The sequence below is a fragment of the Aulonocara sp. 'chitande type north' Nkhata Bay genome, linkage group LG22 (genome assembly GCF_057382095.1).
Source record: "Aulonocara sp. 'chitande type north' Nkhata Bay isolate Kocher_YH1m ecotype deep benthic linkage group LG22, A_spYH_male_GT1.1, whole genome shotgun sequence".
Lineage (NCBI taxonomy): Eukaryota > Metazoa > Chordata > Actinopteri > Cichliformes > Cichlidae > Aulonocara > Aulonocara sp. 'chitande type north' Nkhata Bay.
This window is the reverse complement of record NC_141364.1, coordinates 23,601,336-23,628,392: the sequence shown is the minus strand read 5'-3', so window position 1 is coordinate 23,628,392 and position 27,057 is coordinate 23,601,336. Positions and strand designations below refer to the sequence as shown.

The 27,057-nt window shown below is 41.6% G+C and overlaps 2 protein-coding genes across 4 annotated transcripts; one reads left to right on the top strand and one right to left on the bottom strand.

The window, feature by feature from the left end:
- Window positions 1-2,337: 2,337 nt before the first annotated feature.
- trappc3 (trafficking protein particle complex subunit 3) lies at window positions 2,338-9,675 on the bottom strand. Of its 2 annotated transcripts, none has more exons than XM_086280621.1 (5): window positions 9,426-9,675; window positions 8,601-8,698; window positions 5,676-5,775; window positions 4,064-4,246; window positions 2,338-2,936 (listed from the first exon to the last, which is right to left on the bottom strand). In XM_086280621.1, the coding sequence occupies exons 1-5, from the start codon at window positions 9,531-9,533 to the stop codon at window positions 2,817-2,819; spliced, it is 609 nt and encodes a 202-aa protein (XP_086136747.1). In that variant the 5' UTR covers window positions 9,534-9,675; the 3' UTR covers window positions 2,338-2,816. The 2 variants fall into 2 exon arrangements, with proteins under 2 accessions (XP_086136747.1, XP_086136748.1); XM_086280622.1 differs by having other exon boundaries at window positions 9,492-9,670.
- A 551-nt stretch (window positions 9,676-10,226) lies between these two features.
- Window positions 10,227-26,509, top strand: smap2 (small ArfGAP2). 2 transcript variants are annotated; one of them, XM_086280450.1, is made up of 10 exons: window positions 10,227-10,391; window positions 10,521-10,692; window positions 19,927-20,060; window positions 21,221-21,385; window positions 21,537-21,596; window positions 22,274-22,331; window positions 22,567-22,724; window positions 22,818-22,998; window positions 23,100-23,539; window positions 23,618-26,509. In XM_086280450.1, exons 1-10 carry the CDS (start codon window positions 10,386-10,388, stop codon window positions 23,741-23,743), a joined length of 1,500 nt encoding a protein of 499 aa, XP_086136576.1. In that variant the 5' UTR covers window positions 10,227-10,385; the 3' UTR covers window positions 23,744-26,509. The 2 variants fall into 2 exon arrangements, with proteins under 2 accessions (XP_086136576.1, XP_086136575.1); XM_086280449.1 differs by having other exon boundaries at window positions 23,097-23,539.
- Window positions 26,510-27,057: the final 548 nt, after the last annotated feature.

Genomic DNA, 27,057 nt, shown 5'->3' with positions numbered 1-27,057 from the left:
TTCTCCTTTTATGAAGTGCTGTCCGTACTGCTTTCATCTCAGCTGTTCTCACTGACTAGCTGCAAAACACACACACACATTGTGGAAACCTCTGAAAATCCTGGGTGACTGAATCTTCGGCCAACCTTTACTTCACCTGTGAGGCAGCACGATTCCCAGCAGATACAGGACATTCCCAAAAACTGCAAAGTAAACAGGTTGAATAATGGAAACATTGTGAAAGTCAGAGGGAAAAAGGAAAGGGGGGGGGGGCTAAACGTTGAGAGGATGGGGTTGGAAATAGATGGGGTGGAGGTAGAAGAAAGGGATGCGGTATTCAATAAGCGCAGGTCCATTACCAGGCTGTGTGCTGGGCTTTACTGTCACAGCGTGCCTTTCACCATTTGTTTCCCATAAAGGCCACATGGAAACATTTAGCTGGCTTAAAGCAGATCAGAGCACGCTGTCTCAGGCCCGTAACATTTGCTACTTGTATTCCAGGTCTGTCCTAATAAAGTTTTCTGAAAAATATAGGCAGCTGCAATAAATAATATTAATAAATATTTTTTAAATGGCAGCACGTCCGCTTGTGGGAGACGGCGAACAAACTGCCTGCATGTTAGGAAGCATCGTAGACTGTTTGAAACTATGAGACAGAAAGAAGGGGAATAAATATGAATAGCATCTTCAAAGTAGTTCCTCGTGGCTCGATGAGTCTTAAGTGCCTCAAACAACTTTTTTTTTCTCTCTCTCTCCCTCCCTCTCTCTTCTGTGACACCATCTGCAGTCCTGCAGAGGGAATAGAAATCCCAGATGCTCAGGTTATAAGCAGAGCGCTAGTTAGTCTTCATACTTTCTTGCTTAATGGGTAAAACTGTGAAAACAATCAACACAAAGCTCTCACCAAGAGCCGAGAAACAGTTGACTGTTTGCATGATCGGTCCTTCTAGAAAGCATTAACACCGACGCGAGAGTGCTGCGGCGGTAATAAATTCATCCTCGCTTTGGGCTCCGTGACCAGCATGTGTGTATGCATTTGTCAAGGTAAATTCCTGTAAGCATATGGCAGAGGGATACCGGTTTTCACAAGTACACAAACCCAGCTGTCTATGCATCCCTCAGGTCCAGCTCCAAACCTGCCAAGTCATTTACATTAAGCTTCTGCACACAACCACCCAAAAAATAGATTTCCTGAAATACTCTACATCCAACATCCACATGACAGGCCTACAGGGTGCATAGATACGCGCGCGTAATGTGTTGAGTGCTCGCCTAATGGCCTGCCGAGTTTATTGTTGGCCCTTGTGGTGCCTCCGCTTTCCATTCTTTATCCTTTTAAATGAGCGCTACCCCAGACGGGAGTAGGCAGATGCTTCAGACAATGCATAATAATGAGAAATCCCTCCCTAATACATCTTATAAAGTACAGAGTTGACTGTATGTTGTCAATGTTTCTCTCATCTCGAGCCAGATCAAAGCTATTAGCACCATCTGAAAAAAATAGAGCCTTATTATTTACGTTTTCTTGCAGATCCGGCCAGTACTCCCACAAGTAAGGGAATGTACACCCCCACACCGCAATATATCCATCTTTGGCAGGAAAAAAAAAAGTACATCGTTTAAACCACATGCCCGCAGAGGAAAGCTAATGTACACAGCAACCTCTTGTGGCTGTTTGGAGAATTGACCTCAAGTCAACAGAATTTGTCATGGGTTCATGTAATAGCACTAGTAGCTATAAAATAAGAATGTGTAGGGCCTCGAGGTTTCCAGCAGTTAATGGCTGACAGATTTCTCCAAAAGGAAATCCCTATCTGACAATCTCAATCTCTAAGTGCTTTCAGCAGACTCGTGAGTTTGGTACTCTTGCTGTTCTGTTACACAATAAAAAAATGAATAAAAATGAGGAATTAAGAAAATATTGCTAATGTTCTCATTGTAGCCAGACCAATTTTTTTTCTTCCTTTCAAATGTGGAACCACAGATAGATTGTGTGTGTGCATGTGCTACATCTCATGAATGGCCGCCTGTGTTTTAAGTTATTGATGAGGTGTGCAGCAGGTCTGACTGAGAGGTTCTGTTCATTACTTGTAAGGGAGCTATTCACAGGTGTGACAGCCCCAACTGGTGACTTTTCTGCACCCATGCAAATTGCTTCTATGGGCCCTGAACAAACATAAGAGAGAAATTAAGGTTGGTTATTGTTTGCCTTTGCAGAACAGCTCCAAAGAAATAACTTCCACAGTACACTGAAACATTTAGTGTGTTTGTGTAAGAAAGAGCTTGGTTTAAAGTGTTCAAGGTCCCCAAGCAGGCATGTTAGAAGGTTTCAAATCTCATAAATGGATGAGAAAAGCATCGCATCAAATATGTCACTTTTACTGAACATCATCATAAATTAACATGCCAAATAATTGGCAGCAATAAAGTGTGATTTCATTAAAAACAAAGAAGATAGACCAAAAAAAACCAAACAAACCAAAAAAAAAAGAAAAACTTGGCATAAGACTTACTCGCCTTGTGCCGATCAAAAATAAACGAAACACTTTATTCATGAGAAAAAGATGTCAACGAGAGTCTTTAAACATGGGTTAGTAACAAATAAATGGTCAAACTGAAGCTACGAGTCGATTCAGGTATTTTTAGTGAATCATCCATCAGCCTCTTATGCTCACATCGACTCGTAGAGATGTTATGTTGCCAGAAAAGTAACCATCCTGTTAAAGTTGAGCATGCGGTCTGATGGTGTGAATCGTGTTCATCTTTTAAAGTGTGAAAGTGTTCTGTGTTTAAATCAGTCCTCCCTCTGTGGGATGCAGGTGATCTCTGCGTTTCCATCACTCGTCTCCCGCAGGCAGGTTTTCTTCAATCCTCTTAATGAACTTCATGCGGATTTCTGTCACACTGTCCCCTCTCAGAGTGTCCTGGGCAAATTTCACATCCACCGCCATCTGGACCTAAACCACATTCATAAAGATTTTGTTTTTAAAAACAAAAAACAAAAAGGAAGACAGACTTTTATCCTCATTTGTTCATTTTCCACTATTAAAGTTGTGGTCAGAAGTTGTATCTCATCATGGGCATGAATGTTCATCAGGTTTTATGTCCACAGCAAGTTTTACATTGTCATAGATTGACAAGGTGCTGACCAGGAAAGAAGCACCTGCTCCAAAATCAAGCAGCTTTCGGAAGAAAAGTATAATGTGAGATAAGACAAAGTTTGAGCTATGTGGCCACAATGACAAGAGATGTGTTAGGCTTTCAAATCTAAGAGCACGGCGCCTACTCAAGTATGGTGTTGGCAGCAAAAAAAAAGGAGCATCATGCACGAGTGAAGGAGGACAACTATCTCGAAATTTTTCTATTTCACCTAGAATCAAAATCTTGACTGTTGAAGGCTGGACACAGCTGGGTGTTCAACAAGACAATGATCCCAAACACACAACAAAACTGGTGTTGGAATGGATAAAGCTGGCCAACATTAACATTCTGAAAACTTCCCAAAACTCCACCCTGGGGGGGCTGTAGCTCAGGAGGTAGAGCAGGTCACCTACTGATCGGAAGGTTGGTGGTTCAATTCCTGGCTCCTCCAGTCTGCATGTCAAGTATCCTTGGGCAAGATACTAACCGATGCATCCATCGGAGTATGAATGTGTGTGAATGTAGTTAGAAAGCACTACTTGTAGAGAAAGTGCTCGTGAGAATGGGTGTGATTGGGTGAATGTGGCTTGTTGTATACAGCGCTTTGAGTACTTTGGGAGAGTAGAAAAGCGCTATATAAGAATCAGTCCATTTACCCTATTGGAAATTTGTGGACTACACTTAAAAGCCAGGTCTGTGCCAGAAAACCAACCAATTTAAATAAACTCTACCAATGTATTTATATATGTATTTGTTTGAGCCTGTGTGGATTAGAGGAAATCCAAAATAAAATTGGTAGTAGACATCATTAAAGATGTATGCCATCATTTTACGGCATAAACTAAATGTAACTGTGCACTGGAACCATATCACCATTGTTTCTTTATATTTTTCCATACATCCTATACACGCGGCACCTTAAAACTTCTGAGGTTTATCTTACCATCTCCAGGGCTCCTCTGAGGACGCCGCACAGAAGGTTGGAGTAGATGAGTGTGCTGTGGTTATCTGGCAACTCCACAAAGTCTACCAGTGGATTATTCTCGAGGATAAGGGAAAACTCATCTCCTGCAGGGCTCCAGTTGGTCACGCTTGGGGTGATTCCTAGGTACATTTTAAAAGCAACCTAATGAAGACCCCAATATTAACAACAGAGGAGAAAAAGGGAAAAAAAACCATTAATCATTTACAAATATTTTCTGATAAAGTCATCAGTTTTTTTGGCTTTTGTTCTTCTTTATCACTTTTTCATAGAGGGAACGGCAGGCTTTCTCATTTTCTGACAAATAAAATTTCAATGGCGCAAACAAAATCCCAGTTGCACGCTCCAATTCCAACATTAAGCTGGCCTGGGCAGATTTGCACTCATATGTAAAATGTTTGCTGTCCTTATTCCAGTTTTTAAACATCACTAGCCACAGAATAATAATGAAAATATGATCCACAGCTGTAGAAAATCTGTTGTGACCACATAACAGACCTCTTCTTCGTCTATTTAACTGAAGAATTGCTGAGGTGATTTCAGAGTTTAGCTAGAGGTTACGAGATATCCTGAAGCAGTCATTCACTGCACCTTCCAAACCGCTGTCCCATAGTGGTCCTCCATTTACAGAGCTGACCTCTCTCTTCATGACCACGAGCCAGGTCCCTGAGCTGGAGTGTTGTTACATCTGTGGAATGACTCCCTTTGCACGCAGATGTAACACCTCGAAAGCAACTGAAGAGGCTAAACGTGCCCGAGAGCCGCCTTCCTGGTCTGTCTGTGTCCTTTTGTCACAAGGAAGTCATATGGAAAAACTGACAGCCAGGTGACTTAGTATAAAACCAGACTCAGTTATGCAGCCCTGTTGCCAAAGCTGAACAGAGACCCATTTTGTTAACTTCCAGCTATTTTAACAACTATGCATGATTCACATTTGAAAATAATTCTTATTTTTCTTATACTGGGCCTTGGTAAAGCACATCACTACATCTACTACACGAACAATAAACAAATAAATAAATTGTTCCTTTTAAGGCCTGTAACCTTCTAATTGGCTGCCGCTCACTACCAGAAAGTTTGAATAGCAGGTGGGTGTGGTTTCTGTGCTCACAGCCAGTATTTAGAGCCTTTGGTTCATAGGGATTACTCTTAACTTGTTACTTTGGCCATGACAAATGTGAGCGTCTATGATAGCAACAGCAAATATGTTAGAGAAAATAAGGAAAAGCTTAACAGGTTCTCTTTCAAAATAAAAGTCCAAAGATGGCAAACCAGAGATGTTTCACTGAATTTGCATCACATTTCACATCGGATCATTTCTACACACTCACACGAATGTGATTTTAGCATAAAGTTTAGAAATATGCTTCATTCTGTGTTTTGAGCTTTTCTTGTCTACTTACCCCTTACCCTTATCCTGACACTCTTTCACCCATCCTGTGTTAGGGTGTTTTATTAGAAATGTTCCCTCTAATCTGTCCCTTCTGTCCCTTCCTCCCTCTCCTATTTCCCTCTGTCTATCTTGGGAGAAGTCCATGGTCATGCTCTGATTGGCCTGGAACCTTCCAGTTACCTTAGCAATGACATCGGCTGTTTCTCGGAAATCCTGACACCTGCCGATGCTTGAGCGTGCCAGGAAGTCCTCGATCAGACGCACACCAATGTTATAACCCCTGTGGAAGTCAGAACGTCAGAGAGAGAGAGAGAGAGAAGTGGGTAAGAGACAAAGTCATGTTTTCTTTTTATATTAAAGGAAAAGTAGTTGGGGGGAAATGACAGGCTAACCTGCGGCAAACTGTAAAGCCAAGGCAGACAGCTTCAAATCCTTCAAAATATTTTTGGTTCATATACTTGCCAAATAATGACATTTCTGATTAAAGAGTCCAGACAACTTAACCTAACAGCAGAGTCTGAAGCCAATGGCTGCATCCCAATCCTAACATGGTCCGTCTCTAACCAGCTGGATGGCATCTGGCAGATTGGGCAGTGCAGATTCACTGCCTTCTAAGGCCAGGTAAGACGAGCCCCGTCCTGACAGCTCAGGGTTACCGCACAGCCAGAGAAACAAAGTACATCCAGTCCAAAGGTCTGTCAGCATGACAGGATAATTTAAATTTCTTAAGTTAGAAACCAATCATTTTGTCTTAATCTTATTCTGGGGCGATCGTGGCTCAAGAGTTGGGAGTTCGCCTTGTAATCGGAAGGTTGCTGGTTCGAGCCCCGGCTTGGACAGTCTTGGTCGTTGTGTCCTTGGGCAAGACACTTCACCCGTTGCCTACTGGTGGTGGTCAGAGGGCCCGGTGGCGCCAGTGTCCGGCAGCCTCGCCTCTGTCAGTGCGCCCCAGGGTGGCTGTGGCTACAATGTAGCTTGCCATCACCAGTGTGTGAATGTGTGTGTGAATGGGTGGATGACTGGATGTGTAAAGCGCTTTGGGGTCCTTAGGGACTAGTAAAGCGCTATATAAATACAGGCCATTTACCATTTATTCTGGGGGAGTACTGTCTCCTGCTTGGCATTCCTAAGATTCTTCTGTCTTAATATTAAATATTTGCTTCTTCAAAAGACCCCATCCAAAGAACTTACAAGAGGAGAAGCAGCAGTGTAAGAAATGAAATCCGATAAGACTACGTCTTTGCTCCATTTTGTGTCAAGCTATGTTATGAACTGAAAATAGGAAAACGCTTAAAGAGTATAATGAAGCTGTCAGCTATAAAGAGTCACCCAAAAGGCTTCAAAAATCCCAAAGGATGCATGATTGAGAGCATCCACTGAAAACCACAGGCTCAACATATGCGAGACAGAAGAACTGAACTTTGTTACAGATAAATACTCATGTACAGAATACTCGGCAATACCTTGTCATCAGCATTGTACTTCCTGTGATACGTTCAAAATTATGTATGATGTTATAAATTGTGTGTTTATTGCATTATGGCTTTGTGATGCACACCTGCACATCATAACAGTTATGTAGTGAGTTTCAGCAGCTTGGAATTATCTACCAGAAGAGCCAGGTTTATGTTTCTTAATGTATCAAATTAAACAGGCTGAATGATAGCACATACTTAATGGTACATAGATGAACTTATTAACTATAAATTAAACAAAGGGTGCCTTTGTTTTGACCTCAGATCATCAGATTGAGATGATCTGAGGTTTGGGACATGGTACTTAATCCTGCTGGAAAAAACCATCAGAAGATGGATACACTACACATTACTACATCACCAGCTTGATGCCGGACTGATCCATGCCTTCATGTTATTTAATAGCTTATCAAGCTTTTACGAGCTTAAAAGTCAGTTTTCTGTGTCACAAAAGTGGCTCTCTTTTTACCTAGCTAAATCACCGTGGTAACTTATGCTGAAGACCTGACCAGGTTATGTTCCAATTTTCAGTTTAAAATAAGCTGGATGGACCATGTTCGCACAGGTTTTTTAATTTGGTGCCAAATCTCTTTTACATTGCTGGAATTGCAGCTACCAGAACAAAACACATTCATTTCACTTTCCTCTGCTGACAAAGTAAAATGATTTCCACATCTCCTTTGTTAGGCTACAGAACAGAAACCTTTAATGTTTAAATGGAACTAGTTCAAAGATTCAAAGCTCAAATGTGCCGCAGTCACCTTTAAAATAAATAGCAGCACATGGAACTGTTTATTTACCGCTGTGTGAAATAAATCCCAAGATTAATGTTCTTCAGTAGCATTCTCTTTGTGACAATGGTGCATTTTACTGGTATATTTTTAATCACCATTTTATGATCATTATCTGAGGATCTGTCTCTTATTGCAGTAGGTGATACTCACTTTGTGTGAAAGAAGAGTCACATGACCTGTAAAATCACTATTTTTATGTAATCATTCACATAGCAGAGCAGAAACCCAGCTTAACAGAAAGGTGGTAAAAAGCACTGTGGTGGCTATTTTCGGTGACTGGGGCTTTCGACTGTGTCAAGCCAGCTAACACAGAAAAAGCGCTGTGCTTTTGAACTTCTGCTGCTGTATCCCAGTGTTTGACACACCGTGTATTCACAGATGCTCTTCTACATACCTTGGTGGGAACAAGTGCTTATTTGAGTTACTGTTGCCTCCCTAACAGCTTGAGACAGGATAACCTAAATGAACTGAGGTGTGATTGGCTGATTAGGAATTTGTGTTGAAGGGCAGCAAATAGGTGTACCTCATAAAGTACCTAGTTACTGTTTAAGTGATGGAAAAGTTTACCTTCTGTGTTTCTAATTAAGTAATGCTTTTTTTGTTTCACACAGCAAGTGCATTTAACAGTATTTACACAATTTTCAACCGACAGCTGGGTGTGAGCCCCAAAAGAGGATTTGGCAAGACTCGAGCTTAATTCAAAGTTTGTTATTCAAATGGTCACAAATTGAAGCACTGATGTCTGTCGGTTGTGCTTTAAAAAAAATGCCTTTGCTGTATGTGGAGCAAATGGTTCGTTCAAAGACAGGAAAAATCCTGCTTGAAAGAGTACTCACATCTTATCCAGCTGTTTATTGACCTCCTCATCATTCTCATAGTCTTTACAAAGCTGGGTGACCAGGGCCCCATAAGTCAGTGTGAACAACTCCGAGTTCTAAAAAACAAAAACAAAAAACCAACAGAAACCACACAGATCACATGTTATGTTTGCCACACACAAATCTGGACAAATGACAACCTTTTTACCAGCAAGAAAAGCCTATATAAAAAATTTTAAGTTAAATAATAATTTGGGGATGGGATATTTTTGAACATCTAGAAGTTAAACAGATCGTCCCAGGGCAGCTCCTAGAATTGAACTAACGTTTGATGCCAGCTTAGGATTGAATAACGTTTCATTAATATGTGGCACATTTTTCTATTGCTGATCTTTCAGTTTTCACACCAAACTTTAAAAGCTATACAGATCTAATGCTATGACCATAAAATAACTGTTAAGATTATAGCCACAGCTGACATGAATGACCTGTCACGGCACAGGAGCTACGATACCTGCTTGGAAAATAGTGTTTTAGCGTCGTTTTTAGAAAGGTATATTACAGTTTTAGTCAGCTCAGTTAATAAATTGCAAATTCATATACGTTCAACTGAAAAATCCTTTAAGAAATAGCTTTTAAATGTGTTTTTGTGTTTTGTTGTCATAGCTTAGCTTGTAGCTCCACTTCCTGTCAAAGCCAAACCCGGCATTAAGCAACAGTGAAATAAATGTTAAACAGGTACAAATATACCTCTTGTACCTAGCCACACGTGCAAGATAAACATGCATAATTTGGCGAGTAGCTCAGCTCAGAGACATGAGTAAGTTGTTAATTTAGCCTTACAGCCACGGTTAGCATCCTGCTAGCTAAGCTTGCTATGTTGCCTTTAATCCTGTGGGAGTCGCCTACCATCTTCTTGCTGTCTGTTGCCCGGTTGGCTTGTCTGGACATTGTGACGGGTGTTACGGGCTTACACAGGTGGTGCACTCGATATTAATCCTTTATTTATTTGATTCGGGCTAAGCAGTTATTTCCGTAATCGCCTGTTTAAGTCGCTCTCGCTGTATCAAGCGTCATGAGATAGAAACATGAACTTCCGGTCTTACTTAAAAGTAAAAGCTTTATTGCGGGAAATTCGCGAGTAAACCATTGAAACTAAAGAAAACGGTGCAATGAGGAATAAAAAGCCTTTAAAATTACACTCTGTTGTTGCCGATATTTAGACAAATGTAGCCTCTTATGTATAACACCAGATAATACACTTTATTTTGAAAGAAACCCATTTTTTCCTACAGTTTTAGGGGTGTGTTTGACGCAGTTTTTGTTCAGCTGCTTATCTTACCGCCCTCTGGCGTCTTGGAGGGGAACCGAGGACCGCAAATTCTTGGTCTCAACAAAATCTTCCCATAATTGACCACACGATGGCGATATGGGCAATATATTGATAAATTGGGAGTTTTAAAAGCCTGCTTTATAAAATTGTAAGATTCCTTGACAAATAATTTAAACCTATAGTCGTTAAAAAAGTTTTTTCTCAATAAGTGTAGTGATTACTCTTGCTCATAACATAACTTTTAACTCTACAGATATTGTCCGTGTGTGAAAGAGAGAGAAAGTGAGGTAGAGGGAGAGGAAGAGAGAGGGAGAGAGAAAGACGGAGGAAGGGGGTTCACACACACAGAGAGAATATAGTAGTGATAGGTAACAGATGTGCTTCAAAGTCAGCATCACATTTTAAATCTCAGACATCACATGGCATCCTCTTCGTCCTGATTGGGGGTATTTTCACCTCGAATAAGCCGCATGCTGGTTGGTTGAAAGGCAATCATCCCATCGTCGTGAAGCAAACTCTGCGCTCCACGGCGAGGAAGAGGAAGAAGAGGGACGGCGGAGCAGATCGCCCGTGCTCACACTTTCCTTTTTTTTTTTTTTGTTAAGGGCTCGTTTGGCAATAGCCGGCACAGACCGCAGGAACTGTTGTGTTGGTGGTGGTGGTGGAGGAGGATGATGACGGGCAAATCTGTGAAAGACGTTGACAGATACCAGGCTGTCCTCAACTCTTTACTGGCGCTGGAGGAGAACAAATACTGCGCTGACTGTGAATCGAAAGGTAGGTGATTTCCATCAGGGTCATGTTTCCCCGGGTTTTGTGCCCGAGGCGCGCGCCCGGCGCTTGAATCGACCCTCTTTGATCGTTTACTACGCTGGAAAAAAAAATGCTGCACTGCATTCATCATCCCTCGGCCAATTGCATTGTACTATGGTGCAAAGACGTGGAGCCACATCCTTACACGGCTGGAGCATGGCATGCAGTTACATCATGCCATGCTACCTCAAGTAATAGGATCCAAAAAGGGTTTAAAGGGTGAGAACTGCGTGGCGGGATGAAGTGAGAAAATGCGCTCATTAGTGAAAATGACTCCAGCTATCGCCGCTCAGAGATGGAGTTGAAGGCACCTGTGCTGACTTTGAGTCACCCTGAACACACTGTTCTTGCAGACTGGGAGCAGGCAGTGAAACCCAACTCTTAACAAAGAGGCACTGCAATGTTCTTACAACACTGAGCTGCAATTCTCAGTGATTACCTATATACCAAGGAGACTTATTGAGTTGCTTGATTGTAGTGGAGCCAGGCTGTCTTTTTATACACTGAATCACCATAATCAGACTGTCAGGTGTTCTGTGTGTTCATTTGTGTGTAGCCTCAAGGAGGCCTTGAACCTTTATTTTTGCCATAGGGGTGGGTAAACACTGGTGTTTTGGTCGCAAATACACTCAGTCAGAGTCTTGAGTCAACAAACAGACTATTCAAAGGTTGCTCTTTATTTGGTTTTCGGATGAGCCATCAACAAGTTGATGAGGCCGTGGGGCTGTTTCCTTATGTTAGTTAAAGAGCTCTTGCATATTTTTCTGGAAAAGGAATGTTTTTGTTTACATGCATGTTGTGTGGGCCTTGTGGGTGGATTCTGTAGAGCATACAGCCGGTGTTGGGCTTATCGAGATCAACATCACTGACTCTAAATGTTTGAAAGGAAGCGCTGTGTGTACACAAATCACTGTAACGCAGGAGGACACCCTTGGTAAATACAAACTTTGAGAATGATATGTGTAGACAGACCCCAGTTTAAAATGGGAGTATTCACTATATATGCGAAAGTTACTGACCACTTGGCAAACATTAAAGGCAACCATCAGAAGATGGGCACACTGGGGTCATAAAGGGATGGACATGCTCAGGAACAGCACTCTAGTAGGCTGTGGTGATTTAAACGATGCTTAGTTGGTATGAAAATATTCCCCACGCAGGATGGATCCATGCTTTCATGTTGTTTCTAGCAAACTCTGACCCTAACATCCAAATATTGCAGTAGAGATCTCGATTCATCAGACTGGGCAACATTTTTACGTCTTCTGTTGTCCATGTGTGGTGAGCTTGTATGAATTGTAGCCTCAGTTTCCTGTTCTCAGCTGACAGGATTTACACCCAGTATGATCTTCTGTGGTTTGAAGTACATTTGCTTCAAAGTTTGTTGTGCCTTCAGAGATGCTGTTCTGTATACCTTGGTTGTAACGAGTGATTCTTTGTGTTTCAACATTAAATCTGTCTGGCCATTCTCCTCAAACCTCCAACATCAACAAGGTATTTTCAGGCAGAGAATTTATGGTCAATCTTCTGTTTACAAGGGGCAACCAATCAGATTTGGCTTGTCTCAGACATAGGAAGATCTAAATGAAGATAAATAAGGATTATTCTGAACTCTGATTCATGCAAAGCTACTTTAGCAGAGTCCAAGACTAAAAACACAGACTTAGTAGTGAGCATATTAGTATCCTTTTTTTATAATAATACCGAATTCTATGCAAAGTTTTGCCTTAATAAAAAAATCTAACATCTATAGGCTAAACTGTATAGTCAGCTAAGTCTATACAAGTTCAAGTGTGTAATTAAAGCTTTAGAAAAAATCAGTTCCAGCTGTCAAGTCAGTACAGCACATCATCTGTCCTGGGAGGATGTTAATACTGTATCTAATTTGTGATAGACATTTTTTTCCTTTTAAAACACATTTGTACATTACTTTAGTAAGATGACATGTGACCACAAGGTCTTAGTTGTATTTAAACTGAATAAGTCACCAGATCTATGAATACAACAACGCAGGGTTTTGTTAATGTTCCTATTGCCTTTGGGTGCTCTTTTAAACAAGATATTTAGAAGTGATGCTGTTCGCCTTCAGGCAAACACACTCGTGACTGCTCAGTGGACAGTTTGAAAACAGCACAGTATGATTGGGCTCCTGCAGCTTATTTACATACTGTTTGAAGGCGCAGACTTCAGAAGCACAGAGAATAAATGATACCTTAGAAGATTATATTTGCATATGTGATGCTAATACGATGCTAATTTTATGACTTTTTACTCCCAAATCAGGCACATGTGGAGAGAGAAAGGGTATTTAAGTTAGCTACACAAGTTTGATTACTACTACGTTTCTCCTTTTTCTTGCATATTAAAATCATGGTCACAAAGGCTCTCTTGGTGTGAACTCTTTAGATTTTCAATGTAAGAGCTCGACATCCCTGCCAACCACACCCACACACACGAACAAAAACATGTTTTCTGTCAAGATTTCACACATTACAAAATCTTTGTACAATTTGCTAAAAGGGTGTCCACACAGGAAGGCTCTTGCAGCAATGTGACGAGCAGTGACCGTGGGATGACAGTAAAAATTTGAATTGTGGTCACAACAGGAAAAATAACCACTGGCGAGTAAGGGAATTAACCACCAATGAGTTTAAAGAAAATGACTGACATGTGACTGTGTGATTCATGAGTACACCCTGGACAGGTTGCCAGATCTTATTATTTTTGATTTTTAAAATATAATTTTTTGTTCCAAAATACATTTTTTCCAGTAAATATGAATACAGTTTTAAAGAACAGCAAATATTATTTTGTTATAAAAAGCTTTTATTTTGAAAGGTTACAAATTCCTGGCTGACTCTGTGATCTGAGCTGATGCTCAGAGAGTGTTTTTTACCTCTTTGCTGAGTAGTGCATTTCTCAAAACTGTAAGTACAGATTCCAGACTACACACTCGAGTCGTGCACAGCCACACAAGTGCACACCTCAAGCACATTAGTGCCCTCCCCTGCCCTCTCTCTCTTATCAGGTTTTCTTTTTTATTTTTGGCCATATGGCTCGTGATGGGGTTTGGTCTAATCTTGTTTGCACCTGATTGCCGTTGCACGTTCATCACCTACCTCTCTCCCTCCCTCCCTCCCTCTCTCAGGATGATCAGAGAGGAAGTGGTGTGGTGTATGGAGCCAAGAACGTGTTTATTCCAGCGAATGCAAACACACAACAGCAGCACTCTCAGACATTCCCCTGTCTATTATATACTGCGCTGCTTAACAATATCTCTTTCTCCGACTGTAGCTTACTGCCTGTGCGCCGCAAACTTCCTGTCTCTGTCTGTTTCTCTGGGCTGAATGACTTTGTGTGCTATTTGTTTATTTATTTCTACCACTTCCTCATAAAGTCACACCCCTCCAGTAAATCCTTAATACTGCCAGGAAATAATAAAGAGACAGGGGGAGAGGCAGAGGGTTAGGCAGGGTGCATAATGTAGTCAACACTTCAACCTCTGGCTTCAGTCTCAAGGGGCTGTGTACATGTGCGTGCATGTGTGTGCATGTGTGTTTGAATGAGCATAAAAGCATGTCTCCCTTATTGTCTCTATTGTACTTGTGTTTACTCATGCTGGGCCCTGGTTGCTGTGGTGATATCACCTGATGATGCCAGGCTGTCTACCTCTACCATGAGCTCTCAGTCCCCTCCTCCCCTCGGACCCTTTTTAATCTCATCCAATGAGAAGTCAGCAGAGATTTCCATTCAGAGAAGAAGGTTATTGGACGTGTGTGTCGGTGTGTGTTTGTTTGCGCGTGTGTCCTTGGCTGGCACAAAGTACAGAGCCTCAGTACCAGAGAGAGGGTGGCACCGTGCTACATTGCTGTGCGCACAACTCTCTAATACACAGCGATGGCCAGATTAAGCTGCAAAGGGCTTTGGGACAAATAAGCTGCTGGGTCCCTTTTTAACAACCCTGATCCTGCTTTTACACCTGCAAATCGTATCACTGCGCAGGAGGACACACGCGTCTCGTGCTAGTGACAGCGTGACAGGATGTAAACATTAAGGGAGTCCTTCCTCAGCTGAGCTGTAATGTTGTCAGCTGCATGCTTCCTTACCAAGAAAAGGACTCATACCAGAAACTGCTCACCGTAGTGTTTTGGAGTAAATGGGTCACGATTTCTGGAAAAAGATGCTACTGTTGAGTTAGTAAGCAGTTTTTAACCATGTATTTCCATTATAATGAAAAGAAGGCACAGCTAACATCACCAAAACTAGTTAACTTTATTAACACAGAATATCAAAACAGAGGAAAAACCCATACATTTGCTTTTGGTGTGAACTATCCCTTTAAGAATGCTGAATATGTAAGCGCCAGCTTAGCAATCGCTAAGCAATAGTGGGAAGGAAAAAGTGTCGTTTTAGCAGGAAGAAACCTCCGGCACAACCAGGCTCAAGGAGCTGCAGCCATCTGCCATGACTGGCTGGGGGTGAGAGGATGGAGACACAGGACAAAAGATACACTGTGGAGGAGAGCCAGAGATTAATGATTAAATGCAAAGTGGTGTATAAACACAGAACGAGTGAAAAGAAAATCAGTCTGAGGCTGAGCTGGGCTCTTAGAGAGTTCTTGTACATTGAAACTTTGGCCATTTTTAACATGAGCACTGACCACTGTAACAATTTATAGGATAAAACATAAAGATATTGCCCCTCCGTAAGACTATCCTAAACACGACTTTTCTCGTGGCCCCTGAGTTGCCCGTTTGGACTGATTGGTGATTCAGCCTTATACAACCATGTAGGAAAAACACACAAAAGTATAATAAGGTCACACGTCAGTCTGCTGGGGTTTTTTATCTGTGAATTGGCCGCACAGGAAGCAGACAAAATGTCAGGAGCAGCTTAAAGAGAGCAGTTATTAAAAACCTAAAAATCATATAGCTGTGAGCTCCTCAAAGGTAAGTTATGTCACATGAATTGTGCTGTTACTGTTTCACCGGGTGATAAATTGGTTCTAAGGATGCGTTTTAGTTCTATAGATAGTGGTTATCTTAGTGTAGGGGATTGCTCTAATAGCTAAGCAAATAACACAGATGACTACTCAGCACAATAACCTTATAACATTTCAGGGGATAAAAACAATATGTGGGCAATAAGATTAAAAAAGACATAAAAGCAGGACTAAAAATTTGGACTACCTTACTCATCTTTTTATATGTAACACTGTTCGACCTCAATTACTCACCTGCAGGATCACAGTCATGATGTTTGCATGGTAACACAGATGGTGGGTGTGCCTTTTGTAAATTATCAATAGGTTCCATCTGCTTGGTTCAGATTGGGTCACTGGGTGGCTCCAGGGTATCTGGATTGGTTTAGATGCTAATGGGCTAGAGAGTAAGGGACAAAGGGGTGTATGCATGAGCGTGTGTTTTGTGTGGCGGCGGAGCAGGGCATGGGATCCGCTGATGGCTGAGATGCTCCGTGGGATTAACTGGGTACATGCAGAGAGCACCATTTATCCTTGTGGGATGTAGGCTAATGGACCATATGTACCTGCTCATGAACAAGTGTGTATGTGTGTGAGAGTCGGTGGACCAGTGTATTTGTGTAACGTGTGCACCTGTGTGTTTGTAACTGTAAGGATTCAGACAGGGTTTTTAACAGAGATGTGTTTAAGATGAGAAGTTAATGACTAAGTCGCCAGAAATGGTATGGAAAAGCATTCAAATACGTGTGTGTAAATGACAGCGAAGTTCATTACAGATCTCTGTGTGCGCTCTCTGCTCGTCATACCCCCGTTACACCCCAGCAGGACGTCTAAAGTCCACCATTTGATGACTATAAAAATCCCCTCCTGCTTGTCTCTGTTTTTGGCTCTCGCTGTGGCTCTGCCTTCTCCACCCCTAATGTGCTTCAGCCTGCGTGTTTCACAACCATGACCACAGCCATTTTTTTAATTTAATTATTTATTTAGTTTTGCCAGGGTGATTCATCAGTTGTCTCTGCTTTTGGATGCTTTTCCGTGTAAAAACTGAGAAAGGGACTTATTAGTCAGACCTGGAGAATTTAATTAGACCTTTAAATGATGTTGGCATTTGCTCTTTTGATCACATCAAGAAAAGAGGACATGTATTCACTGCTGCTGGTGAACGGTGGAGCAGTCTACACTCACTGTGATGCCAGCCACAAAGAAAAAGTGATTCATAGGGATCGTTGGTTCAATCTTTTCTTCCCTTTTTAGACGTCTCCTCCACCTACTTCCTTGTATATCTGTTCAAAGCACCTGTAGGTGTGCAGTGCTGCCGGACAGACGCACTGCATATGGGTTCTTACTCAAGCATAGCATTGATTGGAACAAGAGAAGGCTGCTTCTCTGTGGTGTGCAGGTGTGATCTGCCTTAAATGTAGCCTTCATCTGTGTGCTCTTTCTGCTCCCCCGGCTCACCGGATCAGCGCACTCGGGTGCACACCTGAGGACCATGACTCCAAACATTCATAATACCCAGCTGGAAGCAGATTAAATCTTCGCATGAGGGGAGAAAAATAACAGGCAGTGTATGGAAAAAGGACTCTGAAGCCATGCTAGCAGCTCAGTTGAACTGTATAACAGCGCTTTTAGCTAAGTGCTAACGTCAAGATGCTAACAGTGACGGTGCTGATTTTTACTGGGTATGTTTATCGGTTTAGCATGTAAAGGCTGATTTGGACTTTTGTGGTGAATCTTTGTAGAGCCTATGACCTACATACAGTGGCTTGCAAACGTATTCGGCCCCCTTGAACTTTTCCACATTTTGTCACATTACAGCCACAAACATGAATCAGTTTTATCGGAATTCCACATGAAAGACCAACACAAAGTGGTGTACACATGAGAAGTGGAACAAAAATCATACATGATTCCAAACATTTTTTACAAATAAATAACTGAAAAGTGGGGTGTGCGTGATTATTCAGCCCTCTGAGTCAATACCTTGTAGAACCACCTTTTGCTGCAATTACAGCTGCCAGTCTTTTAGGGTATGTCACTACCAGCTTTGCACATCTAGAGACTGAAATCCTTGCCCATTTCGTATGACTCTGCGCTCACACCAGCGTTCCTCCCTGTCCAGGATGTGTACATCCTTATCATTGAAAGAGTGTCCACTGGCCTGTAGGTGTCTATAAGATTGGGGAAACCTGCAGTCAGCTGAGACTGAAGAAGTCACTTGGATGAGTGATGAAACGTTTCTCCCACTGAAAACGCTACGTCCAGATGACAGAATCAACTTTTGGGGATTTACATTGCATAGTTTGTCTACCAGACGGCACTCTACAGCTTCCCTGCTGGCAACATAACAACCAAACAACCATCCGAGGAGAGTCAGACAAACGAGGCCAAATGAGTAAACAAAGAGTTACACGTAACAGATGTTAGGGAAATCTATGTTTTGTGTGTCTAAAGGGAAAATATACAAACGTATAGTGGTTGGGCTCTGCCTGTTAAAGCAAAGTTAAGCTATTGTAACGCATGCCATAATTTCGAAGACATTTCAGCTAAAAGCACAGACATCAGCCTCATAATGATGACTGAGAAGAGGTCAGGTCAGCTATGATTCATCTTCTGAACATCAGGAGCACCTAAACTATGTTTCATGACAGCTGATCTAATTGTTATTATAGACTCGCCTATTTTTTTGTAGAGACATCAGTCAAAACTGTGCATTGCTATAAAAAAAAAAAAAGGAGAAACTTTTCAATATGCAAATGGAAAAAGCATTCCCACAAATCGCAGAAAACATGAGGGCAGAAAATAAACAGAAAGGAAGAAATGGAACTGGTGTGAAAGAGATATAAGCAGACAAAGGAGAACATGAGGGAGGCAGCCGTAGTGAGAAAGATAAGAAATGGCGGCTAGAGCACAGAGGGAGCATTAGAATAAGAGATGAGAAGGACAAACTAATTCCAGTGTTCAGGGACTTCAACACTATTGACAGCGTCTCTGTCTTTCTCTGTGTCTGTGTCGGCGTGTACAGTGGCTAAGCAGGCTTTGCAGAGTAATTCTACTATTATTAGCCAGTAGACAGCTAATGCTGCAGCTAGACAGTGAGGAAGACCAGTGCACATGGTGTTTTTTGCATTTGTGATTCGCAGTTTAAAAAGATGGAGAAAACTGAAAACTAACTCTTAATAGTGCAAACAGAATTCTAGTAGGATTCAAGAAGGAGCCTATTCATTGCAGTGTTTTTCTCAGAGGAAAAGAGGAAGGCGCTGCATGTTTTTCCCTTCTCAAACTCGACTTCCCCTTTCATTTGCATAGAATGGCCTTTTCTTAAGCTCTGCACAATGCCTTTATCTGCCAGAAGAGGAGAAATCCAAATCGAAAAGCTGCTCTTCCCCCTAGTGGCGTGAAGGCCACAGTGCACGGACCTGTGGCAGCAGGGTTGCAGGGACTCACAGCAGAGATGGTTTGGAGAAGTGGAGGCAGAGAGTCGCAGAAAGAGATGGAGGCAAGGAAAGAGGAGGAGGGAGATATGGTAAAGATGTAAGAACAGCACAAATATTATCTTTGAAGCTGAGTGCAGTCCCCAAAGAGGATGGTTGCATATCTTGAGCAAAAATAAATAAATAACGATCTCATCTATGATGTTTTTATTTCTTTTATGTTCTGAATATAGAAGAAAGATTTGCAAGCATGCTTTTAAGCTAAAACATATGCAGCATAAGCAATAAACAGGTCTCCACAAAATCTGAGTGGATCCATACGTTTGGCTCAGATCACAGTGCTCCCACACACACAGGCTCTTGATCAAATGAGTAATCATCCCTGCAGGTATCCAGGCCCTGAGTGTGTGTGATTGCTTGTGTGTGTGAGGTGCGTGTTTGTGGGACTTTGTACTCCTCCTCTCGCCTCTCAGTTATGTAGGCTAACTCTCGTATTGGATCCTGTTATGTGTTAGGCCACCGCATGACTTACACAGGATTAGATGTGCTCCCTGCTGAGTTCAGACTCATAATTGAGGTTTCAGACTTGTCTCTTTATAATTGGTCTAAAATTAATTGTTTTTTTCCCTCATGTTTCTCTAGTCTACTCACTTAGCCCTCTTTCTTGTTTAACCTAAATCTCTTTTATACGTTTAGCTTGGCTTATCACCACCTCCTTGCATCGCTCCTCTGCGAAGACTCTCTCCTCTCCTCTAAATTTCATTCCCCCCGTTGCTCTTCCAGGTCCACGATGGGCATCCTGGAATTTGGGCATCTTCATCTGTATCCGCTGTGCTGGTATCCATCGAAACCTGGGGGTTCACATCTCCAAGGTCAAGTCTGTCAACCTGGATCAGTGGACGCAGGAGCAAGTCCAGGTCAGTGGTCTTCACTATGAAAGTTTCATAACCACTAAAAAACCCAAAAGCTTTTAAATATTGGGTTAAATATTTTGAACTGTCCCTGATTATTAAACGCTATAAATGTTGGCTTTCTTATTTGTTTTTTGGTTGTCTGTTTGTTTTTCAAGTTTCTCTAATTAGCTTAACTGACACTAGCCTGGCTCAAATTTCCTTGTATGGTCATTTCAGACTAGAAGGTGGCTTACAAGGCATGGGTTCTGTTTGTGGAAGCCAAGTGAGGGGCATCCAATCAGAAGAAGGTTGTCTATTAAGGAGTGGCACATTAAAGAGACAGCTTATTTCAGATAGAGGATAAACTAAGGGGATGTATTATGACCCAGTAAAACATGTGTAATGGGGGGCGGGGCGGGGGGCGGTATACTGTGGATATAATCCAAATCACAATCAATCAATTAGCTTAGCATAAGATCGAGAAAAACCACTACTGTTCACTTTTAAACTGGTTACTTAAAAGTTGAAGTAAATAAGATTATTGTGTTAATCAGTGAGTTTGTTTTAAAATGGTCAGACATGTTTGGCTGACTCTGTTTTGAGTCTTTATGGTAAAGCAACACAAATGAAATGTGCTGGTTATATCTTTAGATTTTTAAGTTAAATTTTAAAATAGGTGGTATTGTTCATTGCATAAGACTGTTAACAAGAAAACACCTGTTTTCCCAAAATTCTAAGCTGTTGCTTCTTTTGTGAAAATCTTTCAGAAAGTAAAACCTTTAAATAAAATAGATTTCCATGCAATATAGAGATGGATAGAAAATAAACAACAATATAATTTTTTGTAATTTAGTAATTTTATTCTATGTATATATGCTTATTTTATCTGGTAGTTGGTATTTTCACATACAGTATAACTGACGATTTTCCACCTCCGAGTAGCCTCTTTAGTATGCAGCTCATCTCGTCTGGTCTGATAGACAAGACAGTCAGCGTGATGCTTCTCAGTGTGAGGGGATTTCTTTGGTCAGCACTTTTTCTTTAGTTCTCTACAGCTCTCACTGTAAGAATCCTGCTTTTTCATATAACCACACTTTAACAAGGACACCTTGGATATTGCATTTGAACATTACTAGATTTCTTTGCAATGTGTCAGTTATTTTGTTCTCCGTTGGTATCCCCAGTGTGTTCAAGAGATGGGAAATGCCAAGGCCAAACGGCTCTACGAGGCTTTTTTACCCGAGTGCTTCCAGCGTCCCGAGACAGACCAGGCTGCCGAGATCTTTATTAGGGACAAATACGAAAAGAAGAAATACATGGATAAAGTCATTGACATCCAAATGCTCAGGGTGAGTCCACACAAACAGATCCACGTGTTTGTTCTTGTGTCTCCAGCAGAATCTGCAGAACAGGTTTGGAGAGTGAATTTCTCTTACTTTCCTGCTACCCTCGACCAACCTTGAGTGTCGTCAAACAAAACCACTTCTTTTCTTTGTGCAGAAAGAAAAGAGTTGTGACAACATCCCAAAGGAGCCAGTTGTATTTGAGAAGATGAAATTGGTAGGTGCATCATTCCATGTTCATATCATAGACCAGAGATTCCATTCTGGCCTTTGTTATCTTGGTTTTGTTTATTATATTGTTAAGTTGCTAAATTGATTTAAAAAAAAATCAAGAGGCAACCAAAGTCTAATGCAGTAGTAGTCAATCGTCGCAACCACACTCCCTGTCTTCAAGCCTGAACAACATTTTTAAAAAAAGGTCCAAAGCTAACCCCCAACCGGTTGCCAGAGATGGTTGCCCCTCCCTGAGCCTGGTTCTACCAGAGGTTTCTTCCTGTTAAAAGGGAGTTTTTCCTTGTCTGATTTTTGGGGTTTTCTCTGTATTTTTGTAAACTCTGTACCTTACAAAACAAAACAACTTGAGTCAACTGTTGTGATTTGATGCTATATAAATAAAATTGAATTGAAGTGATATAAACATTTTAGCATCTGGACAGATGATGCATATTGTAGAACATTCTTGTTGAACTTAATTATCAAATACAGGTCATCCCTGTATTTGAAAAGGCGTCAACAAAAGGCAGAGAAAAGCTGGTAACTTTTATTGTGGTGACTTGAATGGAACAGTCATGTTATACCACTAGTGAGTGTGAAGAGTAAAAGAATCGGCAGACAGACTCATTCGCCAGTGCAGAATTGTTGCATTAATTACACTGATTTTCTCTGTTGTGACAGAAAAAGGACGTCAGCCCAAAGACAGATTCCCAGTCTGTCACAGACCTGCTTGGACTAGGTATTCTGCCTTATGCACCTGCACGCATGCGCTTACACTAACACAGAGTCCAAAATATTAGCACACCAGGAAACTGCTGTCTTAATATAGAACTGCTTTATGTTGCAAGTCTGCACCTAAAAAGCAAATAAACATGCCAGGCATCTATTTTAGGACAGAAAGCTGAATCTTAATTAGATGAGCTGCTTTGAACGTGGATACCTGAAACGGTTGTTATCATCATTACCTCTATTAGATGCCCCAGCTCCAAGCCCTGTGGTGTCTAATGGTGGAGGATGTGTTCCAGACAGTAATGAGAGCCCAGTGGTGTCTAACGCAGCCCTTGCACACTCTGCCCTGGATCTCTTCAGCTCCCTTGCAGCCCCCTCCCCTGCTTCCTCTACAAAAAGCACGGTAGTAGACAACACACTGTACATGCTATAAGCTGCTGAGTTTTTATTTGCGTACATTCAGACAGACTTTCATCTTTGCCTTGTGTCTGTCCAGTCTGTTTCCAGCACCATGCCTCAGAGCAGAGTGACTGCCTCAGTGCCTGAGAATCTGAGCTTGTTCTTAGACGCAGCACCCAAAGCAGAGGAGGGCACTGTCAAGAAACTATCCAAGGACTCCATTCTTTCCCTGTACGCCTCCACTCCCTCGGTACATGCCAGCAGTATGGCTGCACATGGTAAGAGTTTATAAGATTTCTGTCAGATGTGGTCCAGATCTGGATGTTGACACGGTGATAGTCTGCTCATCGTTATTGGTGTCTGTGATTGCTCTCAGCAGGCTTGTACATGAACCAAATGGGATATCCAACACACCCGTATGGTCCATACCATTCTTTAGCCCAGGCGGGGGGAATGGGAGGCACTATGATGACATCACAGATGGCCATGATGGGGCAGCAACAGAGCGGGGTGATGGCAGTGCCACAAAACAGCATGATTGGAATTCAGCAGAACTGCATGATGGGGCAGCAGAATGGCTTAATGGGCGCTCAGGGTGTCACGGCTCAGCCTAGCGGCGTTGTGCCGTCGCCCTACATGACAGGAATGATGGGACAGCAGCAAACTGGAATGATGGTACAGCAGCAGAACAGCATTATAGGACAGCAACAAAGTGGGATGATGGGGCAGCAGCAGCAGGTTGGGGGTTTGCCCGCATTACCCCAGCAGCAGACTTACGGAGTCCAGCAAGCCCAGCAGCTACAGTGGAACATCAGTCAGGTGTGTGTTTGTTTTTTGGGGTTTTGAAAGTTGTGAGAGGAGTGGATCCGTTGCTAAAGTTCATTTTGTGCCCTTCAGATGACTCAGCACATGGCCGGCATGAATCTTTACAACACCAGCGGTATGATGGGATACAGTGGTCAACAAATGGGAGGTTCAGCAGCTCCAAGTTCGGCACACATGACAGCGCACGTGTGGAAATGAGCTTGTCTATCTGAGATTCGATGGAGCGCCAACGACCCACAAAAGGAGAAGAGAAACGACGTGGATCAGACTCTCCATTAAACATTTTCTGATGCAAGGGAGGAGGAGGAGGAGACTGAGGTGGAGAAGAAGAAGAAGGTTTGAGAAACCACTACTACCTCTCTCTCTCCTCTCTGGCCGCGCTTCCTCTTGCCGTCTCATGCATAGCCATGTTCTGCAGATTTCCATGTTTGCCTTCAGGACCTTTTCATATGACGACTACGACAAGGCGGTTCTGAGGCCACTGGTTAGGACTCCAGAGCTTTCTTTCTGCCCAGCCTTTATGAGAGAGAGCTTGTGTGCAGAAACATTATGAGGGTATCAAGCAGCTGCAGAATTGCACTGTTTCATATTTAATCAGATGGCACTGGGGTTGGCATTGGGGTTAGCCTAGCTTTAAAAGCTCAAATAGACCGAGATATATAATCTGGCAACCTAAATAGGTGGCTACATTACCAGTATTTACCCAACTGATGGGGCGACATTTAGTGATGATATATACAGTGGCCCTGAGAGGTCAAACACACTGCTGCCTAATAAAACACCAGCAAAAATGAAAAATGGTGCAAAATCACACAAAAAATAATTGAAGTTCAATAAAACCCAATGGAAATGGAAAGAAAAACACTGGAGAAGCTAACAGAAAAAAACCAAACAAAACACAACAAAAATGTTTTTGGCTAACAGCTAACAGTAAACGGCTAACAGCAACCATGTACCTACAGTGTCCATTGTGTTTTGTCAGAATTTTTTTTTCTATGTCCGTTATGTTTTAATCAACTTCTGTGGTGCTTTTGCAAAATGTTAATGTTTTGCTGGTGTTTTCTACAGTTGCAGTGCATGTGACCTCTCAGGGCCACCGTAGACATAGCTACATTTTAACAGCAGCCATATTTGCAAAGTGTAGCAGCTACAACTTTATTCAGCCAATTTCAAGTTCGAGATTTAGAGCTTTTCAAAAGTATATTTTCACATAAGTGAGATGAGCTGCTGCTAATTCACTTAATAATCATTAAAAAATATAAAAGCTAGGCTAGCCTAATAGTCCCTTCATGCTGCATGCAGAAGACAAATACGCATAACCATTTTTAGCCACATATATCTAGAAATTCTACTCATCTAACAATATTTAATTCAAGCAACAAATCCTACCTACACAGCCCGTAATATTGATGTCTTCATCTGAATATCTAGAGGGCTTCTTTTAGAATATTTAATCTTCAAATGTCAAAAGTCCAAAACCATATTTTGGGAGACCAAAGATCAACACTAGCTTTACTGTAAGTGGACAGTATTCCTGTATGCTTTTTCCTGTTCAACCACTTAACTAGTGATTAATAGAAAAAAAAACAGCAATTCAGCAGTCCAGCATCACTGTCTTCACTGTGCTGTTCTTTCACCAAGGGTAGGACACTTAAAAAATTAAAAAATAAAAAAAGAAGAAGAAAGAAATAATTTTGCATGCAGTGTCATCAGCGCCCGCACACCTCCAGTTAAGAATCTGCCTGGTGCATTAGTGGCCTCAAATAACGTTGAATGTCTGTAAATAGGAGGTGAACAGAGAAGTGGGAGTAGAAACGGAAAACTTCAAGGTGAAGGTCAGCCGGGTTTCAGATGTTTCCACTGAATTGCATGAAAAGAATGTGTATCTAGCTCTGATTGTATGTACTGTACTGTATGTTTGTTAAGATTTGCGAATGTGTCTCTCTGAATGTTTCTCCCTCTGACAAAGTCTTTGATAAAGACTGACAAAAAAACAATAAAAAAATGGGTAAAACATGTGCTCTGAATGTGATCTCGGTTGACTCGTTTGATCGCGCGCACTTGTGTTTCGATGTGTTTTTGTTTTTTATATATTCCTCGTCTAGAAACGTGCACCTTGTGTCTCTCGAACGTCTGTGCTCGATGGCATCCTGTGGGTTTCCAGTTTTGCTGTAACGGCCTCACCTTTACGTTGGGGGCAAACAGTGAGCTGTTGTTTTGTTTTTTTCTTTTTGAGAGGGGATGAGAGTATTCAACAAGCTGGCCAAACCACATCGTGAAGCATAAAGCGATTGTACATCCGCAATCTGTCACATCTGTTTTAGCTGATGCTTGTACGCTTCTCCCACACAAACCATCTCTGTGCCCCGATTTCTCTTAAAAGTGTTGCTAAATCTGCCTTTTCTGATGAATGCTTATGGAAATGCTGTGTTTCTGTTATTTTAATTTTATTTGACACTTGTGTTAAGCTGGTAAGATGCTGCTTTTAATGTGAGTGGCAGCAACATAGGAGGTGCCTATGTGCAGCATATAAGGACTTATTTCACAACAGTGTGACAGCAGCAGTCACCTTCTCCACTGAGAGCAACATTTATATAAGAGAGAGCACATCCAGCACAGCAACAGCAAATCTGTCAGTCAACAAAAGCTTCTGGAAAGGCAATGCAAGTCCACCTCTGTGGACGCTAAGGCCTCACCTGAGCTTTTCCATTTGTGATCAGGCTACTTTTTTTTTTTTTTGGTCCAATATTTTTTCAGTGAAATAAAAACGAATAAAGGAATGTAACTTTGTACGTACTTGTCGATCAAGATACTGTATATTTTAATTCTTTATCAGAATATCGCTGTATATTATGTTTCTTAAACAACATGTTCTGTATATTAGTTTTTCTTTTCCACATGCTTTGCCCCACTTTACATATGATAATTGTCCCCGTGAAAACATGCAAATAAATATTGTTTTCGTTAAATTTTATGTTGTTTTGTTTGTTGTGTTCATTGCTGGGCTTTGTCTTTAGTCCCTTTTCGTTATTTCTTACACTATTAAACCACGCAAATGCCTGTTCACACGATTCTTCTGCATGAATTGTTTGCATTCTGCAGAAAATCGCCTATTCTGCTTGACTGCTGTCAACAAAAAAAGGACTGGCTGCACAGATGTTTAATACTACTGTGGAAGTTTGTTAGTAATTTTTTTCTGGCCTCATGTACAGGTCACAAAGGTCACGAAGCTCAAGGTAGTTTGAGTATAGACACATTAATGTTGCTCTGCATGTGCATGACTTAAACAGTAGTAAATGGTTTCCTTGTAGGCTCTCAAAATCAACTAAAAGTGCAACTGTGTAATACTATAAAGCTTGTTTCTACTGCCCACTAGTGGCCATACATGTTCATGTGTGGCTGACTCATATGCTTTGTTGTGTGGCCTACTTCTTTGTCCATTTTAATCTAACTGAGACCATAATTTATAAAAATTAGCATCTTGTTGTATTAAAAATGTGTGAAAGCAGCAA